The sequence below is a fragment of the Saccopteryx bilineata genome, chromosome 6 (genome assembly GCF_036850765.1).
Source record: "Saccopteryx bilineata isolate mSacBil1 chromosome 6, mSacBil1_pri_phased_curated, whole genome shotgun sequence".
Classification (NCBI taxonomy): domain Eukaryota; kingdom Metazoa; phylum Chordata; class Mammalia; order Chiroptera; family Emballonuridae; genus Saccopteryx; species Saccopteryx bilineata.
Window position 1 is genome coordinate 134788217 of NC_089495.1, and position 20946 is coordinate 134809162.

The 20946-nt window shown below is 55.9% G+C and overlaps 1 protein-coding gene across 10 annotated transcripts in view; it reads right to left on the bottom strand.

Annotated features, from left to right (window-relative positions):
- Positions 1-20946, bottom strand: part of MYT1L (myelin transcription factor 1 like) — a 398804-nt gene that overhangs the window by 7500 nt on the left and 370358 nt on the right. For all 10 annotated transcript variants that reach the window (XM_066237388.1, XM_066237387.1, XM_066237391.1 and 7 more), the window contains 4 exons: positions 14060-14122; positions 10337-10420; positions 8696-8917; positions 2032-2123 (listed from right to left, as the gene is read on the bottom strand). In XM_066237388.1, the coding sequence (XP_066093485.1) occupies positions 2032-2123; positions 8696-8917; positions 10337-10420; positions 14060-14122 (461 nt within the window). The remainder of the gene's footprint in view (positions 1-2031; positions 2124-8695; positions 8918-10336; positions 10421-14059; positions 14123-20946) is intronic.

Sequence of the window (20946 nt, forward strand, 5' to 3'; positions counted from 1 at the left end):
CAGGCTGTGAGCTTAGCCCTCTCCCTGCAGCCTGCACACAGCCCCTCACTGAGGGGGCGGAGCCTGCACACAGCCCCTCACTGAGGGGGTGGAGCCTGCACACAGCCCTTCACTGAGGGGGCGGAGCTGGGCTGAATAGAACATGTCACTTGTCTTTGCACAAAAGGTGCCTAGACAGGTGAGAATTAGAGGATGCACCTGGGCCCGGGAGGCCTGGGTGTGACCTGGGCTCTGAGCCTGCGCACCTGCAGACATGAAGAAGTGGGCAGATGGTGACTCCACTGAGCGACCCTGCTGACCAGGCAGTACTGGTACTGGGCACCCAGCCGGGTGCAGCCTGGGCCTCCACTCCCACACTGAGGAGTCATGCCTGCTGCTGTTTCATGTGTCCTCCTCACACTGGCTCTTCCTAACTGACCGCTACGCTGGGCAGGCACATCCAGATGGCTCTGAATTTCGGGTGCCCGACCCAGAGACGCAGCTCGAGGCTGAGGGAGGCCAGAGCGGGGCTTCTGCTGTAACCCCGGGGCCCAGACTCTGCAGGCTTGGCCTGCTCTGCTGTCCCTATCCTCTTGCTGCCCTGTCCCCCATCTAAGTGCTACCCCTTCTCTACAAGTCAAAACTGACCCAGACTCTGATCAGTTTGCCTAAGGAGTTTTGCTTTCAAACTACAGTTGTTTTGGGGGTGAAATGTGCTAAGAGTATTGGAAAGAATTCACAAAGGGTGTTTTCTTCCAGGCAGTGAGCACTGCGTCCCAAAGGGCTTCCCCATGCTGGCTGTGGTGGCTGTGGCCTGGAAGGTGCGCTGTGTCTGAGAGCTCCTCTCTTCAGCCCCTGAGTGCTGACCAGAGCGGAGGCAGAGCTCTCAGGACACAGACATCACGACCCTGGCTGTATCCCTGGTCAGTGATGGGCCACATGTGGTCGTCCATGGGGTCGGGTTCCTTAAGGAGCCACTTGGGCAGGTCCCTGCCCAGAGCCAGGGCCACATGCCACGCAGGGACCAGCACAGCTGGTGCTTGTTCTCATGAGACCCTCTGAGGGGCTGGGAAAGAGCTGTTCCCACTCTCAGAGGCCACCAGGTGCTGACCACGTAGAGGTCACACTCAGGTCTCACATGTGGAGCTCTGTTCTACGGAGTCACCATGAACACTGGGGGAAATAGGTCCCTGCGACCCTCTGGTCACACTGTCATCAAATGGTCAACACACAAACTCGTGTTGTGTGTGCTTATGTTTAAAGACACCTGAATTCGTGGCCATAGCCCTGAGAGCCTGCCCAAGCTCACCCAACATGGATCGTGGGCCCATCATGGCCTGCACACATAGGGACCCGGGCAGCTCTTCAGTGCTGTTCTCGGGCGCCTACCAAATCGAGAAATCACCAAGAAAGCATGAGAATTCAAAAAGCATAGCCTAAACGACTGTGACAAGGACCCTGTTTACAGGGTGAACTGTAGCCAGAAGGCAGTGTCCCCTGTCCCACCTCAGCTGGGAATGCACTTTGGGTGAGACTCAACCATTCTTGCTCTGTGTCTGTCCACGAGTGGCTGTGAACACTGACTTGGGGCTTACATACACCTCCTTGCACGTGGGCGAGTTCACAAACAATGAATCTGCCGAGTGTCCCCAAGGGCTGGTGGCTCCCCTCTACCCCCAGTGGGGGTGGGCAGCACTCAGAAGGAACTGGGAGCTCAGAGTGAAGGCAGGGTGGGGGCTGGGCCCTGCTCCTCAGGGCGGCGTGGCAAGGCACAGAACAGGGCATTCTGGAGAAACCACTTGCAGGTCTCCTGTGGCTCTGTCTGCGACCCTGGTGAAAGGTGGGGGTGCTCTGGGGAGGGCTGCCCCCCAGCTAATGGGCTTCATTGAAGGGGTCGGACTGGTCCTGCCTTGTCCCTAAGAAAGGCTGGTCTCCACTGAGCTTGGCCATGGGGAAGCCAGAGAGCCTGGCTGTGACTGCAGCTGTCTGAGGACGGCTGTGGGGGGTGTGGGGTTTGAATCTGGGGGGAAGAGGTGCAGGGGGCAGGGTTACCGTTGCTGGCGCGCTGCCGGATGGTCAGCATCTGTTCCCCGGACAGCTTGGCCTTCTTCATTGCGGATGTGGCTCGCGGGCAGCCCGACAAGCTGGAACAAGAGGCATGGAGGCATTAGCCGTGGGTCTGGGAGAGGACACAGCCATGTGCCAGGCCAGTCGCGCGTCTTCCCCTTAGGCTGCCCGTTTGGACAGTAGGCAGATCCGTGCAGCCTAGGCTGTGTGCCCCCACCTGCCCAGGCTGCTGGGCGCTCATGGAGTCCTCCTCCTCAGCAAAGTGTCAGATGTGCACAAGACTGAACTGGAAACAGAATTTCAAACAATTGAGTGAAGAGCAGGCACCTGGCTCACCACCTGGGGCGCGGTCAGTCCTCCCTCAGGGCTGATGGGCCTCACCTTACCTGCCCGTGCCCCAGGCAGTCACTCTAAGTTAAATCATTAACTCTCCTAAAAGCATGAGAGCTGGTGCCCATGCCATCAGATGAGGGGCTTGCTGCTTGCAGTCTCCCGTGGTCAGCACCTCGCGCTGCGCTGTGAGCTTGCCAGCGGTCCATGAACAGTCATTACAGGCGGCTCCTCTCCCATCCTCACCTCGCTGGGCACGTGCTCACAGTGCTCTGCACCCCAGCACCTTCGAGGGGCCCCACCCGGCCTGTCATCCGTCACTCTCATCTCGCCGCGGTGCAGGGCTCCACTGGGAGGGCTCTGTGCAGCCACTTGGGGCCCATCTGGCACTCTGCACGCAGTGTACTGACAGCTGTGTGTGTGGGGTGGTGCGTACACACTCAGCGCACGTGACAGCTGCGTGTCACCCGTGGTCAGCACTGCACACTCCCATTCACATTGATGGTCGTGCGTCCCCCGCACTGGACGACAGACCAGCAGCCACAGCTGCTTCGGCCCGACATGGCTCCTTATGCTCTCCAGGCTCACATTCTGACGGAGGAGCTGGTGCACGCAGCTGTTTCCAAGGGCAGCACGTTCTCGCTGCTCCCAGTTCACCCCGCGGGGCCTGTGTCTGTGCCGCTGGGTCCAGCAGTCACCATAGGAGGTGCTCTTCCCAGAACCTCTGCTGCTGGTGTTTCTAGATGTACAGGGCACAGGGCAGTGGGCCATCGACCATGGCAGCACTGGCCCCCGTCCCAGCCCTCCCTCTCCTTGAGGTCAGCTCTGAAGGGGATGCCAGCAAGCAGAGGCCTTTGGGACCCTGAGGGCACTGAGGCCACCAGAGTGGAGTCCTGTCCTGAGGTGACACCAGCGCCCATGGCTGCCTCTCCCTCAGGGCTGTCTGTGCAGAGACCGGCCTCATGGATGTTTCCTGAGCTAACTAGCTCTTCACTCCTGTCCCTTCCCTGTCTCACCGTCACCACAGTAACGATCATCCCTCACTGAGCCCCACAGCCTCAGCTCAGCACTGCGTCACCACAAGTGACCACCACGAGTGACCACCACAATGACCCCCCAGGGCTCATCCCCAGTTTGGCCACCCCACCTGGCCTTCTGGAGAATGTGGCTTCTCCAAGCGCAGTGTCCAGAGGCTGAGTGGCACCCTGGTGGCCCTGAGACCGAGGTCCTGCTGAACTCTCACTGCTCAAACTGTCCCTCCTGTGGGCGATGCCCCGGGCAGCTGTGCAGGTGTGCAGTGAGTCTGTCTGTCTGCTCCCTGCTCCCCCCACCCTCAGCTGACCTCCCAACTGTGCTCTCTGAGTCTGTTAGAAACGGGCCCAGTGTGCCCCGTGCCCACCGAGCCCTGCCCATGGGCCCTCGGGCCCAGGCTCTCGGACTGGTTTGCATCCTCAGTGATCTCTGTTTCTCCTCCGCTGGGCTGCTGTTGCCAAGGCTGGTCCTTGTCCTCGGAGGCCCACAGTCATGCCAATCGGATGCCACACACATGAGGTAACTCCCCACCCGAGTTCTCTGGCCAGAGGCCAAAGGGGCCAGAGGGCAGAGAGTGGTGCTAGGAGGACACACGAGGAGGGTGTGCAATACAGGCAGGGGCTCCACTGGCCCCAGACTGGAGATGGAGTCATGGGAGCCCACAGCCACACGGAAGCTCAGGGCTGATGAGTGGTCTGCTGCTTCTCCTGTGTCCAGTTAACATAACTGCCAGCGGCAGGCCTGTCCAGAACCTCCTTGATGGCGCAGTCCCAGGCCTGGGAGCAGTGCCACCTGGTGGCGACTCGGGGAACAGTTCACACACAGTCTGCAGGAGCGGGCCTAGGGGTGCAGGGTCAGCGAGAGGAGCTCTGAAATGCAGGCCCAGCGGCTGTCAGTGGACGTGTCTGAGGCTGGACGCCCTGGGCGTGGAGTTGGGAAGGTGCAGAGTCCTAGTTCTGGGACATTTTGTTCTGGGCAGCCGACAGTTAACTGTCCCTGCAGCTCCCTGCCTTCCCCTGCCCCAGCCCTGTGCTGGTACCAGCACCAGGGGTCCAGGGAGGGTTCTGGGGAAGGCCGCGGGGGGGGGGGGGGCAGGACTGGCATGCTTATCAGGACATGGCTCAGAAGGGACTTCCTTCAGGAGAATGTCACAGCTGAGGACAGCTAATGAGCAAAGGTCTCCAGGGTTTGCCGGTCGGTCTCGGGGAGGAAGGTGAGGGCAAGAGAGCCATGTGTTGTGTGGTTCCGGGCGCCGTGGCCAGAGGGACAGAGACCCTGGGGGTAGGGTCGGCTCCACAGGAAGGACGCGCCTGGCCACACCCGCTTCCTGCACGGCGGCCTCCGCTGTCAGGGCTGCTCCTCTGCGTGTCTTCCCTTCCTCCGCAGGGATAACCCCAGGCAACGGGGCCCAGGTGATGTGGCGCTGTGTGGCCAGGCGCCCCTGGCGGAGGAGATGAAGTGTCCGCAGAGAGTTGCCCTTCACTGGGGACAGAGGGAGACCTCAACTGGCAGATGTTGGAGCAGCAAGCTGATGGAGCCCAGTCGGGCCGCCTTTCAGCAGACAGCACCCTCCCCACCATGTTTACGAGACAGAGAACTTGTCAGCTACTGAACTTCTCGCCCAACAGACAGAGGGAAACATTGCTCTTTCCCCTCTTCCTGCTTGTCTCTCATGAGAGCAGAGGTAATTCTGCATCAGGCATCACTGTGGCTCACTGTGTCCCCCTGGAACACCTGCTGGTGTCCCGATGTACAGAACTGGGGAGAAGGGCCATCTCTGGAAACAAGGCCTTCGCCGATGTCATTGAGTAGAGATGAGGCTATGCGGATTTGGCTACGCTGGATCGAGGGCTGGTGCTTTTGTGAGAGGAGGGAATCTGGACCCAGACCTAGAACAAGATCGTGTGACCAGGGGCCACAGACTAGAGTGAGGTGTCCAACAGCCCAGGGATATCTGGGTTTCTGGTCACCAGAAGGAGCTGAAGAACGAGGCAGACGCTCCCTTAGGACTCCTGGCCTCCAGAACCGGGAGAGAATGCTCGTGTGTGAAGCCAGCACATCTGTGGGGACGTGTCTGGCCAGCCGAGGGACCGAATGAGTCACTGACTGGCTCTGAGCTCCGCCTCCAGGGGTTTCCATTTTCCTACAGGATTTCTACCTCTTTCTCACGTGTGAACGGGACTCTGCGTGAACACTAGCTTCCACCATGAGCTGGGTCAAGTGGCAGTGGTGTGTGGAGGACAGATGCTAATGGAAGACCCCCTGGTGCTGTGACTTGGAGCCCCACGGAGGGCTCGAGAGAAGGGGTGGTGTGGCTGAGGGCCCTGAGCAGCCCGCTGAGAGGAGCAGGGCATGGGCTCTGCATGGGAGTGGGCAGGGGTTTGGATCTCAGGATGTCCAGGGCACTGGGCCGCTGGCTCAGACTTGTGGTCAGGCATGGTGGCCACTGCCCTCACGTGGCTATTCATAGTTGAACTCGTTTCATTGGATCAGGGACACTAACAGTCCCTCCACCTCAGGGAGTTGCTGCAGGGCACTGCAGCCTGCTCACCCACACGAATACGCCAGGAGGGGTGGCGGCTCCTTGGAGGGCACAGATGTGACCTCCGGCCTCTCATGCTCCCCAGCCCTTTGGGATTCACAGCTGACGCAGATGCTGAGTCTGAGCTCCCTCGTGCTCTCAGTCAGATATGGAATGTGTGGGCGGAAACAGGAGTCGGCCCATCTCAGCTGGCTCAGAGCAGAGGTCAGCACTGGCTGTGCCGGGGAACGTCACCCTGGGGCCCGGACAGGGACCTAGCAGGAAGCCAGCCTCCGAAGGCAGAGCGTTCACATCTCTGACAACTTCACGTGATGACGGACCACAAGGCCCACTGCACCGGAAGGGCTGTGAGGGCCGTGTGGGTGGTGGTCCTGCATGGATCCTGCAGGTGCAGCTGAGCTCAGAGCTCATGGGCCAGGGATGAAGCCCATGGCAGCCCCTGCTCAGCTACCAGCCCCTCCTTCCTGCAGGAGCGCCCACTGGCCATGACAAGCACAAGGACTGTCCGGACCTCAGGGTTCAGTGTCTATGTTGATGGCAGCTCAGCTCACAGCGGGTGAATGAAAGGCTTCTCACAGGACTATACTTCCCAGCATCCCCTAGGTGGACAACTCTTCCCAGCATCCCTTGCATGAGGTGCTGCTGTAGGACTGGGCTCTCCCTACCAGGGGCATGTGCCCTAGTCCCAGGTCCCTCTTGGGTCCTCCATGCCCTGTCCTCTGGCTGTGGTGTAGAGACAACCCTTGGACAGTGTTGAAGACATAGGCCCTTCTCTCCTGCTTCCCACCCAGCCCTGTCACATGTGCTGGAAACGAACTCCCATGTTGTGTCCCAGTCTGTGTCCCTCTGTTAGGGCTGGTCTTCCATCCCAACAGACACAGAAATGACTCACAGCAGCAGGACAGTGATCTGGTGTCACTGCGGTGCCCTGGGCGGTATTCTGAGAAAGGCTCTCTCACCATTACTGTGGGCTGCATGGCCCGGGAACAGGTCCCAGGAGTTTAGGAGGTGGCTTTATGAAAGGTCATTGAGGTCAAGCTCTCTGTGAAAGATGGTACAACTTACCTCTAATGTTACTTGTTTGTTTATCAGGGTTAGCACAGGTGAGCGTACTTTTGGAGAGCCCTCTGTGCCTCACAAGAAGTGTCATGAGACCAGGGCGTGGAAGGGTGTCCAGAGCCTCACATGCCAGGAAGTGGACGCATCCTCCCGCCACCCACCTCCCCTGTTGTGCCCCAGCACTGAGTCCTGACACCCCCACCCTGCTGCCCGGCAGGCTCCGCGGGGTGGCGGCCCAGCAGCGGTCTGTCTCCTGCCCACATTGTGCTTGGGTGACGGCGCCCACAGCACCTGTCTGGCAGCTCCATCTGAATGTCCGTCCCCTTGTCTAGAATGTCTGCTGCCCACGTGTGCGTATTTGACCAGAGACATGAAACTGGTGTTTGCGTCAGATGAGCAAAACACAAACACCCTTACTTATACGTCATATATTGGAGTTTCAAAATTAAAATAATTGTGGCCACCCTGCCCTGTGCTGACACTAAGAGACGTTGTCACCTATTCACAGGTTGAGGAGATGAAGGATGGAGCAGGGCTGGGGCCTGAGGCCACGTCCGTGTGCCTCTGCTCATGGGCACTTTCTGAGACCAGACACAGGCTCAGGGAATGGACGTCCACTCTCTCTTTAGGCCAGTTTACCTCATTTGAATTTTCTACCTGAGCAGGACTTACTTTCTTAATTAATCCTTTGAGTAGTGCGATCGTACATGTACGTCCTCGTATCTCCTGACCATCCAGAGTACTATCGTACATGGACATCTCTAAACTTTGAGCTGGAGCAACATTAAAAAAAAGGGAAATGTAGGTTCCTCTTGTTTCCATAAATTGGTTATCAAACAAACATGATGTTGAGTTAATAAAACTGTAACTGCAACTAATTTCATTTTTTGAAAAAAACCTCACTCCTGTGGGTCAGTGAGCATGAAAAACACTCACTACTCAAACGGTTAAAAAAAAAAAAAGGAAATCTTCCTTATGGCATGCTAAGCTCGTGCTGCACTTTCCTGAGCATGCCATCCTTGTGTGGTCTTTACCCCTGTGTCTGTCTGTGCTGGGTGTGGTTCCACAGGGGAGTCAGGCACAGGGCCAGCCGTGGGCAGGAAGTGGTGGCACAGGCAGAGGGGCAGCCTGACACCCCACAGCGTGGGTTTCCTTTCCACGACCTGCCAGCCCATTTCCAGAAGCCTGGACACCAAGCTCGATAGACTGGCTGACCTCTGATCTGTCCACACTGGCCACCCGACCCTTCACAATAAGCTGCAGGGCCACGTGATTTAACAGAAATGGCTGCTTCTTCTCATTCAAGCAGCACGGAGTTCTTACATGACGCAGATAGAATAAACGGGCTGACTGGCTCTCCCAGAAATGTCCCACGACGTCTCTGGCCCCAGCACTCATCTCGAGGCTGTAGGCCCCATCCCTCCCATTCCCCCGAGGGACCTGTGCACTACAGAAGTTACAGACACTTGCGTGTGCCACGCCGTAGCCTGTTGCTCAAGCCCGAAATGGACTGCCCTGCGATGTGGCCGTGCAGAAGCTGCTGCTGCTCCTCAGAGCATGCCTGGGGCTCCCTTCTGTCCCACGCGGTAGTCAGTGCGGTGAGGAGGGGGCCAGTGAGTGCCCCGTCCTGCTTGCCTGCGGGACTGGCTGTGCTCCCGAGACCCCGAGAGCCCGGCATGCACTCACCTGCGGTGTGTGAGAAAGCTGCCACTGACGTGTCCTGAGCCATCGCACCCAGGTGTGGGGCATGACATGCCCTCAGTCTTGACCGACTTCCAGGAGAACTGGGAGCCATTGAGGAACCCGTCCTTCTGCCTCTTGGCTGCCAGGGGGCAGCCGGAGGCGCTGCGGTGGGAGGCATACTTCCCGGTGATGTGGCCTTGGCCATCACACCCTGGAACGGGGCACCTGCGGGCAGATGAACAAGACACACTTGACTGCCTGCCTGTCACGTGCTCAGTGGCCTCGGCAACAACATCACAGTAACCTGATATCAAGGGAAAATTCTGCACTCCTCTGGAAGAAGGACAAAGAATTAAGAGGAAGATGCCACCGAGTGGGGTGATGGCACACTGCCCACTCACAGGGATCTCTGGCCAGAGTCTGCTGACAAGACTCCCCTTTTGGGCAGAGTCACAGCCTTTATGGCAGAAATATGCAGTCAATGGGAAACTGTAGGGCGATTTTCAAAAAGGCTGTTTTATAAGCCTGTGTCTCCTAGGAAGCTAGAAAGCATTTGCCGTTTGGTCGTGTCCTCCAGAAGCCGTGAAATGTGGTTCAGACAGATAGGACTTGGGGCAGCAGGAAGGGTCCCGGGCAGTCAGCCCATGGCACGCCGTGGGCACAATTTTGGGGAATGAATGGATGAATCACTGGCTGGTGCCAAAGTTCAGCAACAGGCTCCTGGTGCTTTCGGAACTTCTCACATGCCCATAGTAGAGGGCCGAGGATGCACAACGCACTGCTCACAACCACGGCCAAGATGGCGGAGCATGATTTCGGGGCTCCTCGTGGGCCCCGAGCTCATGGGTTTTGCTTGCATTTTCTTTTTTGTTTGTTTGTTTTTGTTTTGTTTTTTGTATTTTTCTGAAGTTGGAAACAGGGAGGCAGTCAGACAGACTCCTGCATGTGCCCTACCGAGATCCACCTGGCATGCCCACCAGGGGGCCAATGCTCTGTCCATCTGGGTCATTGCTCTGTGGCAACCAGGGCCATTCTAGCACCTGAGGCAGAGGCCATAGAGCCATCCTCAGCGCCCGGGCAAACTTTGCTCCAATGGAGCCTCGGCTGTGGGAGGGGAAGAGAGAGACAGAGAGGAAGGAGAGGGGGAGGGGTGGAGAAGCAGATGGGCACTTCTCCTGTGTGCCCTGGCCGGGAATCGAATCTGGGACTCCTGCACGCCAGGCCGATGCTCTACCACTGAGCCAACCGGCCAGGGCCCATTTTCTTTTTTTAAACAGTAAAATTTGTATTACCTATTTATTTTGATATTTATTAATAAGATATTTTAATTAATTTTTATTTTGTTTAAATCAAAAAATTTTGTTAAAGACATTGAGTGAGGTTAAAATTTTAGGGAGATGGCACCAGGTTCATCTGAGGGATTTTGGGGTCCCAGGCTCACCGGCATGGGTGTGGGCACATCAGACTGATGGGTGTTTGCTTATCACATCACCCGTCATGGGGATGGTTCCACTGGGCCTTGGTTTAAATCTCTGACCTTGCAGTTGACTGACACATCAAAGCGCGTCCTCCCCACGGAGGCTCACTTGCTGCCCTCCCCTCCCCGCCATGGCTGCTGGGCTCCCAGCCCCGCCGCACGCACACCTGATGGGCTCCTGGTCCTCTTTGTCCTCCTTGCTCTGCGCTATACGGATGCCGCTCTTCTTGGCTCTCGGGCAACCTGAGAGGCTGAGGAGAAACGGGATGTCAGAAGGCCCCCTGCACCCATGATGCTCTCTGCCTGGGCTCTCCCAAAACGGAAACAGGCTCTGGGAGGAGGGTCCTCCGCTGGCAAGGAGCCCCACAGAGCCATAGCCACAACCCTGTGCCCAGGCGGCAGCCTCGTGGGGCCCAGGCTGTGACTCTGCGTCACTCACATCTCGCTGGCTTCCATGCTTAACAGAAACCAGAGAACATTCCCTGCCACCAGCCAAGCACCGAGACCCTGGGAAAAACGGAACTGAGCACCGGCCAACATTTAAAAACTCGTTTTTTGCTTAGAACATGGAAACGAAAGTCAATCCAGCACAGAGCTTCTCTGCAGAGCCAAAGCTGAGAACCATGGACCACTATAGGGCGGGCAGGGAGGAATCTCGCGCCTCACCTGCATTCCAGGTGAGAGTGCCCACAGCATCGGCCAGACGGAAGCTGGGCACGTGTTGGTCCAGCAGCTGTGGTCAAGGACGCATTCAGAGATGTCAAGCCCTTCACTTCCACCTCTGTCTGTAGTTGTGGTTCCTTCTCGAGGGCCCAAATTTAAACCCAACAAAGCCACTTCCCCCCTGAGCGAGGTGGAAATTCACGATGCAGGACCTCAGGTGAGGAGATGGGGGGGGGGGCAGCTTCAGTGTCTGGGTGCCTGAGCCGTGGCTGCACGCGTCGCTCAGGGCTCCTGAGAAGAACCAATCTCTTGTACCGGGGCTGCCTCTCCCTCCTAGACAGGTGATTCTCTCTCCCTCCACGGAGCATCCCATGGGTCCTGACAGCAGATGTGATAGAAATTCCATCCTTCACTCCCCCCCTGTCCTGCGGGGACCAAAGGATCTGTAAGCAGTGACTTGGCAGATGTCACCCTGACGGGGGTTCTGGATCTCAGATGACAGCACTGTCGCCCATGTGTCCCACCAGGAGCCTCTGGGGTCTGTAGCCTTCCTGCCTCATGTTGCCGTCTTAGAGTACTCTTTGCGAGGCCTGCTGGTCTCGACCATGGCTGTGCCCAGGTGCCTGCTCTGAATCTCCTGATGTTGCCTTGAGCTCCGAGATGCACTTTTAGGGCCCCCCTCTCTGGCCACACGCTGTGCCGGAAGCCCTCCCTGCCTCGCTGTCCCTTAAGCCATGGCCTGTGTTCCAGAGGAACCTCCCTGATGCTCCATGCGGCTCTGAGAGCCACGGAGGACCCCAGCTCCCAAGCTGCTAGGCCTGGGCCAGGAGGATGCTGGGACCAGCCACTCCTTGGACAGTTAGCAACTGGGCACATTTAGCACAAGACCACGTTTCTGCTAGACCCACGTGTGGCTCACGTCCCCTCGCAGTCCTGGGAGACAGGCCGCAGAGACGGCGCTGAGAGCAGCTCTCCTCCCTGAGCCGTGGGCAGCAGGCCCAGGGGGCCGGGCAAGTGTGCTCGGGTTTGTCCTTTGTCAGTGCTCAGGCAGCGAGATCGGCCAGCCGAGGGCAGCCCTGTGCCTGTCGACCCCACTCACACGTGATGCAGGAGGGACATCACGGGGACAGATGCCATAACAGCGACTCTACTACTGGGCTCACCGCCTGCAAGGCTGTGCCCTGTTTCCACTGGTAGGAAACCACGGCCCGTCTGCCCTCCCTCTCGCAGGAGTCATCACCGTCTGATCCACACGTGTGTGCTCTGATGACACCCATCATCTAGGACCCCAGTTAATGTAAAGCTTTTAAGCTAAATTACAAGCAAATTCACAGGATGCCCAACTCCCCCACAAAAAATAAGTAGAAAAGAGACATTTGGCCAGGCAGTGACCATAAAGGTCACTTCTCGCTGAGCAGACATTAAATGCCGGCAGTGTGGGCCACGTGGGGCTGGGGCATTTCCTCTCTGAGATAAGGTGAAATAAAGAGCAGCATAGGACGTACTTGACTTTTCATATTGAACTGGGTTTACGTCTGCTTTGACTGTGTTTGCTGTGAACTGCGATGCCACTCTGGCTGGCTTTCTGGAGGTTGCTCTTGTTCCATATTCAGGATGCAGTGGCTGCTCTGGACACTGGTCAGATCAGCTCAGCTTAACAAGACATGTCTTTACTTGGACTACGGTGGTGAGGAGCATTAGGCGATGTCTGTGGATGGACACCTCTGTTGTCACCAGCAGCACCTGCCACAGTGGGCCCCTGTAGCAAAGACTTATCCAGCCCGAGGTGCCAACAGCGCCAGACGGTACCTGGTCTGGGGGAGCGATGCCAGCATCGAGTGCAGGTGGAGAGACCCCGTGGTTGCAGGGGTCCGCCCTCCCGGCCTGCGCTGCTTGCACAATGCCTGGGTGTGGCCCCAGGAGCACGTGGCTTGCAGGAGGATCTTAATGAGGAGCGCCCCTGCTACTCAGGCGGCCACAGGGCATAATCTCTGCGACCCGCTCTGCTGGATCTGTGCACGTGACATTCCCCTGGTGGGCAGAGGACGGGTGGCCAGCAGCTGGTCCTCACTCCAGTGGTCCTAGCTGTCTCTCTCTTGCTGTGGAAGATGTACTTAACACAGAAGGCTCATAAGTGGTCAGCCTGCCCACTTTATAACCTGCAGTTCAGAGAGCGGCAGGCCAAACGCGATCTCAGCACCGAGTCCGCTGTCTGTTAGAAGTTGCCCTGTTTTCTGTCTCTGTATGGGTCTTGTCCTCATCTCGCACTGGCTTGTTCCCAACTGGACATGGCAGGAAATTCTTGCACCTGACCATCAGGTCTAGATCCAGCCTGCATAGACATCGTTCCAAAAGTTTCTTTCAATTCACTTTTTTTTTAATGTACTTTTTGAGAGAGAGAGACAGGAAGGGAGAGGGATGAGAAGCATCAGTTCTTCATTGCGGCATCTTAGTTGTTCATTGATTGCTTCTCATATGTGCCCTGACTGGGAGTGAGCCCTTACTCATGTCAGTGACCTTTGGGCTCAAGCTGGTGAGATTTGGGATTGTGTGGACGATTCCCCCACCCAAGCCAGTGACCCTGTGCTGACGAGCCCATGCTCAGAGGCGGTGACCTCTGGGCTTCGAACCAGTGACCCCAGTGTTCTGTGTTGACAACCATCCACTGCGCCACCATCTGGCAGGCTCAACTGGCTTCTCCCCCGGGGCCTGGCATAAAGCCGAGTCTATAAGCTGCAGCTGACGGAGGCTCACACAGCATGCTGTTGTCTCAGTCGTCTCAGGGCGAGTCCCTACTGTGTGCAGACATGGCTTTCTCCAGGGTGACAGCGCCTGGAAGTCACCAGGCTCTGCACGTCTGTGGGTGCCGCTCTGCTGGCCCTTGCCTGCGACTCAGGTGTGAACACGCGAGGCTCCAGAAAGCTCACTCTCAGCAATGGTCCTCATGAACCTCACGCCCTTCTGCACTTCCCTTTCACGGCGGGACAAGTGTCACCAAAGGACACTGTCACTGCTTGTAGCAGGGGTGGGGACAGTGCAGAGTGCGAGTTGTCCCACAGGGCCCAGTGTCCGACGCCAGAAGAACCACTTTCCAGGGGACCCACGGCCTAATGCTGTGCTGCGTGCCCAGCACTCCCCAGCGGGTCAGTGCGTGCGGGCTGTCAGCCATATTCCCGGTGGGGCGGGGACGAGAGAGGATGGTTTCAGCAGATACATGCTGCACGTACCTGCGATGGGACGCGTAGTTGCCAGTGATGTGCCCAGAGCCGTCGCAGCCGGGGGTGGGACACCTATAGTTAAAAACACAAATTAGAAAGTTTACTCAAAGGAAAGGGAAATTCCCTAAACAGTGAGTCCTCTTATTTCCCCTTCAAGGCCGGTGACCCTGCACGAGGACGAGGCGTGGACGGGCTCTCCCGTTGCCACCACAGAGACCGCAGAGGCCTCTCCTCCCTTGACACGGGACCCTGGCCGCGGGTTGGGGGTGCCCATAACTGCGGGGGCTTTAACCACCTCTGCAGCACCCATGGCCTTGGTGACGTGCTGTGTCGTCTGTTTCCCCAGTACCCACTCCTCCCCCTCACCACCCACAGTGATGCGGGGCCTGTCACGGCACCGCCATGCACATGGACATGCGCACAGACACGAAGCAAGGCTTCAGTCTGCAAGCAGATGTGCGGGTAGTGTAAGAGAGTGACTCCGCCTGACTCCCCACATAGACACTGCACACACCCGTCTGAGTGGTCAACTCAGATTCCAGTGTGGGCAGCGACTGGACCCAAGCTGTGGGGGTTCAATCAATCTTTTTGACCATCAGGTAGGTTTGATGTACCTTAAAGTCTGTGTCACTTGTAACTGACTTGAGTACAAGCACACACCTCTCCTGGTCAACCAGCTGAGAGCCTCAGATGAGTTCCCGGAACCTGCACTGTCCCTACGTGACCTTCCTGGCCAGCATCGCCCAGGGTCCTGCCCACCACACTGCGTGGCCTCATGGGGGATGACGTCACTACAAGTTTTATTCCCCTCCATGGAACGTCTTAAACATCCCTCTCAGGAATAATCAGACAGCACTACAAAGACATTTCCCTTTTGGTTACTTCAGTTGCATCTGTACCCCCCAGAAATGTAAACATTAAGGATAAAAATCACAAGTGTTAGATACTTTATGGATGCACATGGCTTCCTAGAGGGTCTCCTGGAGACTGCGTGTGGAGACCAGGCCGGGAAATGACTGGCTCACACATGGACGTCCTCATGCCCGGAGGCGACTGTGCGGAGTGGCTGTGGGCCCGTGAGACAGGACTGTGCTCACGGGATGAAAGCCCTGTTTCGACACTTGGACGTGTATCGACAACTGTGGTACTTAGGAATGACTGAATTCTCCTTTGGCCCCAAGGAAGGGAACACCATTCTGCATTCTAGGCCTCAGGACCCAAGGATTGTCACATCAAAGGTCAAAGCTTACTCTGGAGCTCACGCTGCGAGAGAACTGAACAGGACTGAGTGAGGGGCAGGGGGCCCACGGAGCAGGGAGGGGTTTAACCGAATCTCCATCTCAGACAACCCCCGGGAACGGGAGGGCTGCCTGACCTCTGTGGGATGGGCCACCGCACGTGCAAGCATGGGTGTGTGATCACAAGGCTCTCCGTCCATGCCAGGTAACTGTTTTCTAAGAAATGACTTAGACAGCTGGCATCTCAGAGGGCACCCCGTGCGTGTACCCAGAGCCCACACCCAGGGAGGCACGTCAGAAGGCAGTGAGGTTATCTTGAGAGAAACTGAGCTTCAGGCCAGTTTCCCTCTTGAAAATGTATCAAGAAACAGGAATGTCTCCTACTGGCCAATAACACATACTTGGCTTTGCTTTGTGTTTTAAAGAAAACCTTACACTCTTCCTAATCTAAGCCCTTAGTGCAAGTGTATTTAAAATTTACTCATTTTAACACGAGTATACATTTTTTTCATGTGCCTTTTTTTCTTAACGGGAGAGGAAGGAGGCTGACATATTCTGTTTAGAGGGAGGCTTTACAACCAAAATCATACAAATGAAAAATCAGATTTTACTAATTAGAGAAAAAGAGGAAAAGCTGTGAAGTCATCGGTATGTAAATAAGCCATTTACAAATGCCACACGTGATGTAAAAAGAGGCATTGAAATGTCCGTTACCACCACGGAGACAAAGCGAGGGTCGGTTCAGGCCCAGGGCTTTCCCTGGTTGGGAAGGGAAGGTATTTCTAGAAGGAAGTCTTGCTTCCTGAGAAAGTTCGTTCTTTGTCTCCAGGGTCTCCAATCAGGCAGACATATCTGACCCAGGGCTGCTTGACTGCAGGGACCCTGTCCATGCTGCTCTACCCCCGCCCCCGCTGCCCCGGCTGGTCTGAGGTGGAGCTGGGGAGAGGGCAGGGCTCCGCTTGAGGCACAGAAGGGTGCGTGGGTGCCGCCTCCCCCAGGGCACAGTGGGTCCTCGCAGTCTGCTCCCCACGCTGACCTGTCCCCTCGGCCCCTCCCCCAGCTCTGGGCTGGACGCAGCACGCTCCTCCCCAGGGCTGCATCTGGGACACCTACGGCAGCAGAGGGGTCTCCTGCCTGCCCCCCTCAGCAGCCCTGCCCCCCTATCCCTCTGCCGCTGTACAAAACTCTCCAGCTTCCTAGCTAAAGAAATCTCAACGTTCAGAAAGAAACACAGTTTTCTGAGGCTGGTGAACGAGGAAGTGGCCGTTCATTTAACAAAAGGGGGTCTAGGCTCCTGGGATGGAGCCAGCTCCGGGACCCTGACAACAGCGGTGGAAAATTGATGAACAGAAATTCGATCTGCACCAACCCAGATCAGAGTACATCTCTTCCATGCAGGGAGGCCCCCCCCGGGGGGGGGCATTGGGCTCCCCTGGGAATAAAACCATACAGCAGTATGTGCTGCACAGCTTGGGTCTGAAATGGCAGGGGAGGCTGACTGGGTTTCTATCGAAACTCCCTAACAGGCAGATATGGGTTCCTAGCCTGGAGTGCTCTGCCAGCCACAGGAAGGGCCTCACCACACCTTTTCCCCTTTGCTGCCGGCACTGTCAGGGCGGCGGTGGTACTGAATCTATCTAGACTGAGCCCCATGGTCAGGGAGGGGGTGTGTGTGAAATTAGCTACCTGCCTCATAGAGATCAGAAGGGACGACTGATAAACCTCTCCAAGAAAGCCTCTGTCCTTGCCTCCTCACGGACACATTCAAGACAAACCATGTGTGATCTTACGTGGGTCCTGCACTCACCCCGGGACTTCAGTAACCCAGAAAGAGAAGGATTTGGGAACCATGTGTTGCCATCTGTCTGGGAAACTGGTCTGTGCAGATAGCAAGCATGGCAGCATAAACATCCTAATACAAAGTTTCAAATGTGTTTTCTATTCTGCAATCTCCAGACCAACTCTAAAAACATAAAAGAAAAATCAGGACCACTGGCACACGTGGGGTCCTGTTGCTTCTGCCGGTCTGAGCCGAACCTCCTGGAAGGCTGACCTGCTTGGGGCTGCCTCTTCCGTTTGCCCCTGAGATGAGTGTTCCATGTGGACCCATCATTGGAACCGCCGCTGATCACACCTGCACGGGGTCACAGGATATATTCTCCACCATCAGAAAAGAACTTAACAGCTCTGCATTGAGCCGCACTATCACGAAGATCCTGGAATGTTGGTGTACTTCACAGAAATGTGATGGGGGGCAGATTTGTGCCCCTAGTTTGCCTCTGACTTGCCCTTCAGCAAGACATGTAACCCACCACTGTGCGGTCTTCTCCATCTACAAGCCGCAGCCTTGGAGCAGGGGAGTAACAAGGCAGGCAGTGCAGTCTACCTCTGACGTCCGATTACCACTTAGTCATGAGAACACCCTACGGTGCCCCTTCATATTGTATCAGTCCCTCTGTATCTCAAAAAATAAATAGGGAATTTGAGAAATAGTTACATGAAGTAAGACATTCAGAATATGGAGTTAAACTTAAAGTCTTATGACTAAAGGCCGAAAGGACGGCGTGGTGCTGGCACTGCTTCTGGGCTTGTCCCGCGGACTGCCTCGCACGGCTGACCTGCAGACGTGCCCTGGATTTTGGCACAGTGGCTACATGACACAGAAAAACATTCTCTATGTGCTTGGAACTCCAATATGAAGGTCAGACTTTGAGCTCTTTGCCGAATTTCACAAAAAGGTCCTTTAAAAGTCCTTCTTGTCTTTTTCTGTCATGGCAACACTATTGAGGGGGCTTAAAAAGTAAAATACAAACTATGAAAAAATGTAATCTTTTTCTTACTGCCCTTAGTTTTCAAAGAAATCATAAAAATGTAAGCCTTGGCCCTGGCCAGTTGGCCCAGCGTGTGGAAGTTCCAGGTTTGATTCCCAGCCAGGGCACACAGGAGAAGCACCCATCTGTTTCTCCAGCCCTCCCCCTCTCCCTTCTCTCTCTCTCTCTCTCTCTTCCCCTCCTGCAACCATGACTCGATTGGAACAAGTTGGTCCTGGGTACTGAGGATGGCTCCATGGCTTCTGCTGCAGGCACTAAAATAGCTCAGTTGCTGAGGAACGGAGCAGCAGTCCCAGATGGGCAGAGCATCACCTGGTAAGGGGCTTGCTGGGTAGATCCCTGTCAGGACTCATGCGGAAATCTGTCTTTCTGACTCCCTGCCTCTCAGTTAATAATAAAAAAAGAAAAAAATGTAAGCCTGTTTATAGTAGGAAAATCTATTAATAAATTGGAGTGATTCAGGCTACACATATAAAAGCCATCGCCCCATTTACATAAAATGTTCAATTCAAAACCTTTTTTTCCTCTAAAGAGCTATAACTCTAGAAATACATTTCTTGGTTTTGATTTTTTCCACATAATTAAGAAAAAATAAATACAGAAAAATATAAAATGAAAATATTTCAAAATATTTTTGAAAGCATAATATTCACTGATTTTTATGCAACACCTCTGCGTTCTCCTCCCCAAAGAGAGAGAAACCATGCCACTCTGGACAAAACCATGCGTCGCTTCTGCCCAATTTCTCAACTATGTTACCCGAAACCTGTAGATCATAATTCAGGTTGTAAGACATTCAATCATTTAAAATTTTGTTTCTGACATTCACTGTAAGTGTGTGTTTCTGAGTTCCTTTCTGCGCTGAGCCATGTGAGGGGCGCCTGCATACGAGGCTGATGGTATCCCAGGGTTTTGAAAACTTACGCACTTCAGCACGCAACACCAGCCTGTCGATATTGGTGAAACTTGGGTGGAAGGCTTGCTTACTGATGTGTGTAACATGTAGACAAAAACCACCTTTCCCTTTGGGTTCTAAGTACTTTCTTTTAAAATTACACTAAAAGGCCTGACCAGGCAGTGGCACAGTGGATAGAGCGTAGGACTGGGAGGCAGAGGATCCAGGTTCGAGACCCCGAGGTCGCCAGCTTGAGTGCGGGTTCATCTGGTTTGAGCAAAAGCCCACCAGCTTGAACCCAAGGTCGCTGGCTCCAGCAAGGGGTTACTCGGTCTGCTGAAGGCCCGCGGTCAAGGCACATATGAGAAAGCAATCAATGAACAACTAAGGTGTTGCAACGCGCAATGAAAAACTAATGATTGATGCTTCTCATCTCTCTCTGTTCCTGTATGTCTGTCCCTGTCTATCCCTCTCTCTGACTCACTCTCAGTCTCTGTAAAAAATAAATAAATAAAAATATTTAAAAAAATAAAATTACACTAAAAGACAAACAAATAAATGAAAAAGGATTTTAAAAGTAACCTCAACATCATTTAAACACTTCTTACTCTAGTGATTCAGGTGACATTTGTAATAGGTTTGGCCTCAGGTCACTAAGAAAGTGGGTGTCGTTGTGCAGATAAAACACAGTTGTATGGTTCCAGGGACGGGACGGGACGGGGGCTGAGTGGGGGGGCAGCAGGTGGGTGGAGGGGCTCTCTGGGTCCCAGCATGCAGTGACTGTGCAAACCAGGGCAACGGTGTGTCCCGCCAAGTCCCCGGGAGGGACACGCAATGTTTAGACCTCTGCTAAGTGGGGTGTGTACCAGCCGGTGTGAGTTTTGACTAAAAGGCTCACACCAGCATGGGGTCGCCTCTGGCATGTGCTGGGGGAAACCTGTAGTGCCCTTCCCCACCTTGGCCCCGGGGTGCCCTGGAGGGCGGTGCTGCCCTGGCCGGGTGACCGGGGCTGCAGGGCACTGGACACCAGGAGAGCTGAGGCCGAGTCTGGCCTGCTCTCGGGCTGCTCTGCCAGGACCCTTGAGCAGCCGCGTGGCAGTGGGGGCCCCCGTCCATGCCGCATGCAACCTTTGTGTTGTCAACTGTGCAGCCTAAGGTCTCAGCCGCCGGCCCGCTGGTGGGTTGTGCCGCGTGGTGCTGGGTGGGAGCCTAGCGCCCCCGTTGCCACGCTGACGGCGCCCTGAGTGCGTCCCGGTACATCCAGAAAGAGCTCCCATGCAGCGCGGCTACACGTACCTAGCGCATGCTGACGTCCTTGGAAACTGCTGCCAGAGCACATGCACGTCCAGCAGCAGTGACCACTGCAGTGGACTCGAGGACCCATGCAAAAAAAAATACAAAAGGTGACTGGTGTGGTGGGCTCGGGCAACAGAACCACCCGCTAACCTCCTGTCCTCACGCGGGGGCAGCTCACTGAGGGGCTGCGGGCATTCGCTGCGACCCTCACAGCATGGGGTGGGTGGGCTTTCCAGGGTGACATGCAGGACCCTGCATGGCTGGGACGCAGGGGCCGGGGCTGTAGAGGGCGTACTCACTGTGAGCCGGCTGGGCAGAGGGTCATTTATGTCATGAGAAACAGTGTGAGTGCTGTTGGGGGGCTGCCTGGCCATGCGGACAGGACTGGGGTGGCTGACAGGGAGTGTCTCTCCCAGGTGCCGCTCCCTCTCAGGATGAGGAAGCACCGTGACCAGGCCCTGTTGTCTTATGGACGCTTGCTGACTGGGAGGGATGGGGTAGGACTCTGTGTGGAGCCGCTGGCCTGCCAACGCCAATGTCCTGCAGCATGAACAACTGGACTGCACTTGGGACAGAGCTGGTGATCTACCCACCCCAGGACTCCTCTGTAAGGCCCTGCTCACAGGTGGGCGGGCA